The following is a 7,500-nucleotide window of genomic DNA, read 5'->3' as shown; positions in this document are numbered from 1 at the left end:
TATATTGTAGTGGGTCATATATATATATTGTAGTGGGTCATATACTGTATATATATTGTAGTGGGTCATATACTGTATATATATTGTAGTGGGCCATATATATATATATATATATATATATATATATATATATTGCCCGAGTGTAAATCTACACTGTTAGATTTCTCTCCCTCTCTCTCTCTTTGTCTCTCTCATTTAGATGGGACATTCCTCCTCTGTTCCCCTCCCCTCCCCTCGCCCTCTCTTCCCTTCCCCTGCTGAGCTTGACACTGCTCATTGCATGTGAAGTTGTTGACCTAAACCACCCAGTCAGCTAGACGGCGGACCGCAACACAACACAAACTATTCAAGTCCTTGTATGTGCTGTTTAAAAGGCATGGGAGGAATGAAGAGGTCATACATCTTTCGCAGGTTGGGAAGCTTCTTAAAGATGCCTGCAGCCTCCAGAACTGAGATGTCATTGTCGTTCAGGCGCCTGTTGATGAGAAAGAGAGAGGGGGGATGAGAGAGAGAGAGAGAGAGAGAGAGAGAGAGAGAGATAGAGAGAGAGAGAGAGAGCAAGAGGAATGGGGAAAGAATGTAAAAAAAAAAATGAAGGTTAATAGCCCTTTAGTGACCAAGTGAGTGCAGTATAAAACCAGATGGGACAAAAAAAAGAAAACACCCCCAAAAACATGGTCACTTAATTCTAGGTTTAGACGAAGGACAAGAAAAACAAGTTTTTCTATGGCGTCATCAATATACAAAAAAGCTCACAGACAATTTGTGTGATAGGCGAGTTTGTCTTGTTTAGCATGGTCATTTGTGGTCATTTGTATGAGAATGAGGGTATTAAAAGGCTTTGGCTCTCCCTGTCTTTGACCCCCTGGTGGCTACTGGTGCATAGCGTGTTCCATCTATAATCTGTCTAGGCCTCCCTGCTCATGGCTGGAGGGGACTCTTGTAATGAGACGTTCGTTTAGGAACGGCAATGAAAGAGAGGGGGGGGTAGAGAGAGAGAGCGGGAGATAGAGAGAGACAGAGAAAGCGGAGATAGAGATGTTATCTGCTGGACAGGGGCGGTGCGGAGCGCGGAATGATGAGTGTGCGGCTGGCGGCAAGCTTGTGGCCTTCTCGGCTGCGACCTTTCCTCATTTCCCGGCGGGGGCCTTGGGAGAGCTAACCAGACGTAAAGAGCTGGCCGATACGAGGGTTCCCTGGGAACTGGGGTGTGTGTGTGGGGGGGGGGGGGGGGGGGGGGGGGGGAGTAAAGGGGGGGAGCTTTATCTATAAATAAGAGAGAGAGTGTGGGGTGACGACTGGAGCCATGGGAGCCACTCTCTGTGAGTGATGGGAAAGGGTGAAGGGGGGCCGGAGGAAAAGAGGGAGAGACAGAGAGAGAGCAAGTGAGAGAGAGAGAGAGAGAGCAAGCGAATGAGAGAGAGAGAGAGAGAGAAAGAGCGAGAGACTGGGAGAGAGGGAGAACTCTGACGTGTCCTCTATGCCAGAGCAGAAGGGCAAAGTTGAGTTTTTCTGACATACGCTACCCAGGGATAGGGCTATCAGGGAGTGGAGGGGCTAATGGCCTAGGAGGAGAGGCTGCTGCTATTAGTTAGCCACGGCCCGGCGGGATGCAGGACTGTACTGTGAGTAGTCGTGATGGGGCTGGGGAGGGAGGAGGGGGTGGGGGGCGAGTTTTGAGGAAGGCATGGCAGGAATGTCTGTCTGTATTTCTGCAAGACAGGACTGATGCGACGCTGATAGGCAGGTGGAGAGGCAGGTGAATGTTCAGTGGATGTTAGGTGGACGTTACGTGAAGTTTGTGTGAAGGTTGTGTGAAGGTTGTGTGAAGGTTGTGTGAAGGTTGTGTGAAGGTTGTGTGAAGGTTGGGTGAAGGTTGTGTGAAGGTTGTGTGAAGGTTGTGTGGAGGCGGAGGGATGTCTCTTACAGGTCGGTGGTGTGTTCGGGGAGGTGGGGAGGCACTTTGGCCAGTTTGAGGTTGGAGCAGTCCACCACTGTCCCCTCGCATTTGCAGCGCTCGGGACACACCAGGTCCTGGAAACACTCTCCGCTCAGACGGCTGCGATAGTCCTCTGTGCCTGAGGGGACAGACAGACAGACAGACGGACAGACAGACGGACAGAGAGGGGGACAGAGAGATGGGCAGACAGGGAGACAGACAGGGGGACAGACAGAGGGACAGACAGAGGGACAGACAGGGGGACAGACAGAGGGACAGACAGGGGACAGGCAGGGGGACAGACAGAGGACAGGGGGACAGACAAGGGGACAGACAGGGAGAGGGACAGACAGGGAGACAGACAGGGAGAGGAACAGACAGGGAGACAGACAGGGAGAGGGACAGACAGGGGGACAGACAGGGAGAGGGACAGACAGGGAGACAGACAGGGAGAGGGACAGACAGGGGGACAGACAGGGGGACAGACAGAGGACAGACAGACAGACAGGGGGACAGAGGGACAGACAGGGAGAGAGACAGACAGACAGACAGACAGACAGACAGACAGACAGAAAGACAGGGGAACAGACAGTGAATTATGCATAATACTGGAATGGATTATCAGTAAAACTGTATAAAAACATGTATAGAAAGCATATGCACACACACACCACACACACACACACACACACACACACACACACACACACACACACACACACACATACATACATATAGACATATATACATATATACATATTACACATTACATAAACGTCTTTAGAAACAACCAGTTGAAAGCCAGGTCAGTTCCTGGGTGGTTGGTTGTTTGGATATGTTTTGACAGTACATTACAGGCTGTTCTCCCTGTAACGATGGTCTGCTTCAAATCACACAAAGCCCTTGTCTCGCCACAGCTGTTTATGTTCACAGTTCCCTCATCTACCCATTTCTATCTGGCTGGTCCAGCAAAGCTCTCTCTCTCTCGCCTCGCCTATACCTTCTAGGTTCTGGTATTGGTTCTGATACATGCAGGCTCTGGAACTGGTTTTGGAACTGGTTCACATAGTAGTTTTGGGACAGAGTTCACATACAGGTTCTAGTACTAGTTCTGGTGCTGGTTCTGGGGCTGGCTGGAACAGCCATGCAGGACAGCAGGAGGACAGAAAGCAGAAGAAGAAGAAGAAGAAGAAGAAGAAGAAGAAGAAGGGGGGGGAGGATGACCCTTCAACACACAGTGAAGGAGGAAGGGAGGGTTAGCCAGTCAGTCATGTTGTATAGTCTCTGTATAGAACAGTCAGAGGGTTCTTCTTGTCCTTCTTCTCCACCTCCATCTCCTCCTCCTCCTCCTTCTCTCGCCAGCGGGAAGAAGAAGGGCGCCCCCGGGGATCAGGACCAGGTCGGAGAATGCCATGCTGCGAGCGGTTGCGGGTGTGTCCAGCGGTCCCTGGTGCTTGACGGAACCATGTGAGGCGAGTTTAGGCGGCGACACATGGTTAGATCAAGCACAAGAGACAGCTGCACCAGAGAGGCTACAGGTGCAGGGAGGCAGCTGCACCAGAGAGGCTACAGGTGCAGGGAGACAGTGGAGGTGAGGAGGCACAAGAGTGGCAGGAGGGGCAGGAAGAGGAGGTTTCAGGCGTCAGGTGTCAGGAGCAGCCAGGACAGAGCAGCCAAGGAAGCTGAGGTTGCAGAGCTGGACTCCCCCACCATAGGATAGCCTCCCCCATTGTAAGATAGCCTCCCCCCCCATGATAGCCTCCCCACACGATAGGACAGCCTCCACCAATACCCCCCCCCCCCCCCCCCCCCCCCCTGTCAACACTCAACAGCCATACAGGGGCCCATTGTTACACTGCCTAGTGTATTACAGTAAGTCAACGTGATGCTAACACACACTGGGTCGATCAAACGTAGAGATATAGAGAGGAGAGGGGGATAGAGAAAGGGATAAAAGGAGGTAGAGAAACAGAAGGACACACACACACACACATACACAGGCAGCGACCACAGTTTATCGGTGCGTCTCTGCTGTGCTTGTTATGGTGTGTCTATATGGAACGGGCCCAGTCTGTCATTAGGAGACCCAGGGTTAATATCAAACCCAGGGTTAATATCAGAGGAGGCAGAGTAACAAGATGGTTGCTAGTTTAACCTCCCGCTACTCTGGCATACCCCTGGGGGGGGGGGGGGGGGCGTTGTTGGTTCTGGATCAGGGGAGCATCACAGAGTGGGGAGGGGGGGGCAATGACATAAACATTGTTGGCCATTTTAGGACCAAAATAAATCAAAGAAACAGACTTTTGGACTGTAGTTCGCTCCCATATAGATTACAATAGGCATTATGGAATAACACATACATACATAACATACTGTATCACACACACACACACACAGACACACACACACAACACATCCAGTACCCTGGCTTCACCACAAACCCATCCCCTGGTCTGCTATGACCACTCTGTCACCCGGCAGGCTCCAAGTAGAACTGCTCCAGGCCAGAGGACCACAGCCACACCACCACCTCCCCACAGCCATACATACATACATACACTTCACACACAAACACATAGAGCAGGAAGACCCCTGAGAGAGGACGGAGATAGACAATGTTAGATCATTGGCCCTGTAAGAATGTCCCTGTGTGGTATAGGCAGCCTGTCTCTGTTTGTCTGCCTGCCTGCCTGCCTGTCTGCCTGTCTGTCTGTCTGTCTGTCTGTCTGTCTGTCTGTCTGTTTGTCTGCCTGCCTGCCTGCCTGCCTGCCTGCCTGCCTGCCTGCCTGTCTGTCTGTCTGTCTGCCTGCCTGTCTGCCTGCCTGTCTGTCTGCCTGCCTGCCTGCCTGACTGTCTGTCTGTCTGTCTGCCTGCCTGCCTGCCTGCCTGCCTGCCTGCCTGCCTGCCTGCCTGCCTGCCTGCCTGCCTGCCTGCCTGCCTGCCTGCCTGCCTGCATGCCTGCCTGTCTGCCTGCCTGCCTGCCTGCCTGTCTGTCTGTCTGTCTGTCTGCCTGTTTGCTGCAGCTGTAAAATCAGGTAATGTAGCACCACAGGATGATTCTGGAAGAATAGTAGGCGGAGGGGATATGGAGAGACGAAGAGCCATCAGCTTGTCATGATGCATTAGATCAGACGCCTTAGGGGGATTACCAGGAGGTGCGTCTGTGTGTGTCTGTGTGTGCATGTGTGTCTGTGTGTGTCGGTGTGTGTCTGTGTGTGCGTGTGTGTGCGTGTGTGCTTTCACACATAAAAAGCCTACCTGTGCAGCGGAACTTCTTGCCCTTGACCTGACTGATGCGCTTGTTGGCCAGGCGGCGGGGGTGGCTGCAGCGCGCCCCACTGGTCTCGATGGGGTTGTCAAACAGATAGTCAGCCAGCCACTTCAGATGACAGTCACACATGAAGGGGTTCTGAGCCAGGTGCCTTGGAGAGAGACATGATCAGAGAAAGGGAAGGGGTGGGGGTGGGGGGAGGGGGGGGTACATACAGATGATGATTGCTTTATTGCAAAACAACATGTGCTGCAAGCAAATGCTATCTAGCTGTATTGTCTAGATGAGTCTGGTGGTGTGCCCTGGACGCTGGAAGACAAACAAGCTCCTAAAATAGACCTCTCTGATACTATCCTCCATCTTGTGTCTCCTGTTGCCTTAGAGATGGTCTAAATAAACGACGGTGGGCCTGTTTTGTGTGTTTAGATGTGTGTGTGTGTGTGTGTGTGTGTGTGGGTGTGTGTGTGTGTGTGTGTTCACACTCACAGGGTCTTGATGGAGCGCAGGGGGGCAAAGAGGCCTTTGCTGATGGTCTGGAGCTTGTTGTCGTACAGAGACAGCAGGTTGAGACTCTGGAGGTCCTGGAAGGTGTTCACTCTCAGACAGTTGATCTTGTTAGCATTCAGAAGCCTGTGACAGAGAGAGAGAATCCACAATACAATACGTCAATAATAAAAAAAAAAGTCCAGAGCAGAAGCTGCAGTAGGTCACAGCTTCCCCCAGGGGGCGTCGGTCATCATTCCACCTGTCAGAGGTGATAAAGGCACCGGGGTGTTACGGTTCCATGTGTCTCAGAGGTCGCAACCAGGGACTCACCGCCGATCCGTGACAAAACCAAATTACCACGGCGCCATCAACACCATCCCTTTTCCTCAGGCCAGCGCTACACGCTCAAGGACGCGTTTCCTCCTGGCCCTAGTACCGTATAAAAAGACATAAAGTCTGGCGTTTTGCTTATTTATTAATTTTTTTCACTTTAGCCGACAGAGCGAAAAAAAGCAGTTGCTTTCTCCTGACTGGTTTTATGTCTTGTTTTAGGAGAGGGACGGAGGGAGGGAGGGAGGGAGAAGGGGGGGAGAAAATGTGTGGGAGGTGAGTGAGAGGCAAAGAGAGAAAGAGGAAAGAAGGATGGGGGAAGAGAGAGAAGAGAGAGAGAGAGAGAGAGAGAGAGAGAGAGAAGGGAGGAGAGAAAATGTGTGGGAGGTGAGTGAGAGGCAAAGAGAGAAAGAGAGGAAAGAAGGATGGGGGAAGAGAGAGAGAGAGAGAGAGAGAGAGAGAGAGAGAGAGAGAGAGAGAGAGAGAGAGAGAGAGAGAGAGAGGGAGAGAGCATGAGGACGACATCCCCCCCCACCCCCCACCATATCCATTAGCCATGTTGTCAGATGGCTGGCTCTCCTTCCGTCAGCTCTGTGGCATTTCACTAGCGGCCCCCTCAACCAACCAACTCTGCATCTCCTACAGTCCCCCGCATGACAGTTAACTAACGCAGAGCGGCGCACTTCATTACGGAAAGCCCTCTTTCTAATGAGGCTTTGTCTCAGAGCTAACACACACACATCGTTAGTTTTCGCTGCTCACAGGGAAAACTAATTAAACAATGTTTGGGGCGAGGTGGGGGTGGATTTAAAACACAAACCCACCAACAAAGAAAGTAAGAATGGATAGAAAAACAATGTTGCTTTTTTTTTGTTTTATCTTTTTCAGAGGCTGGTTTGGATTTTGATTTTAAAAAAACAACAAAACAATTGCAGAGAATTGGGTCAAGAGTAGAAGTGATCAAAGGAGACCAGGCCTGTGCAGGCCTGTGGACTAAGCCTGAACATAGGGCCCTTTAGATCATTAGCGTCGATGACAAGGCCGACGGAGTGGCGCGGTGACTGAGGGATTCCAGCCAGCCAGGCATGGCGCTAGCTGCTCCTTCCTAATACGCTGATCATGTGCACTAACTCCGATCGCTGACACAACAAAGTAAGAAAAGGCCCCAAATATACTCCATTAAACCACCCCCCCCCCCCCACACACACACACACACACACTGCCCCCCCTCCCCCCACTACCCCCATTACAGGACTCAAGGAAGAAAACAGCGAGCATGGAGATTTCCTTAAATTAGAACCATTAAATACAGTCATTACGTTTGAGCGATGTTGTCGTGACGACATCGATATACCGTAACTAGGTGTTGAGAGATATGCTTTGTAATCAGTCCAATTTAAATGCTAATGATGTAGCGTGAGCTCCACCAGTCCAAGTCAGAAGAAAAGCCATGGTTCTCTCTTCTCCTCTCCTC

General features: G+C 51.3%; 1 protein-coding gene across 1 annotated transcript in view; it reads right to left on the bottom strand.

The window, feature by feature from the left end:
- The window catches only part of slit3 (slit homolog 3), a gene marked incomplete at its 5' end in the record, with an annotated part of 178,396 nt that overhangs the window by 40,625 nt on the left and 130,271 nt on the right, over positions 1 to 7,500 (bottom strand). The window contains 4 exon segments of the mRNA XM_080526674.1: positions 401 to 475; positions 1,928 to 2,078; positions 5,198 to 5,361; positions 5,697 to 5,840. Of these exon segments, the coding sequence (XP_080382800.1) occupies positions 401 to 475; positions 1,928 to 2,078; positions 5,198 to 5,361; positions 5,697 to 5,840 (534 nt within the window).

This window comes from Nansenia antarctica (genome assembly GCF_963989245.1).
Source record: "Nansenia antarctica genome assembly, chromosome: 3".
In the NCBI taxonomy this organism is placed as follows: domain Eukaryota; kingdom Metazoa; phylum Chordata; class Actinopteri; order Argentiniformes; family Microstomatidae; genus Nansenia; species Nansenia antarctica.
This window is presented reverse-complemented; position numbering and strand designations above follow the sequence as displayed.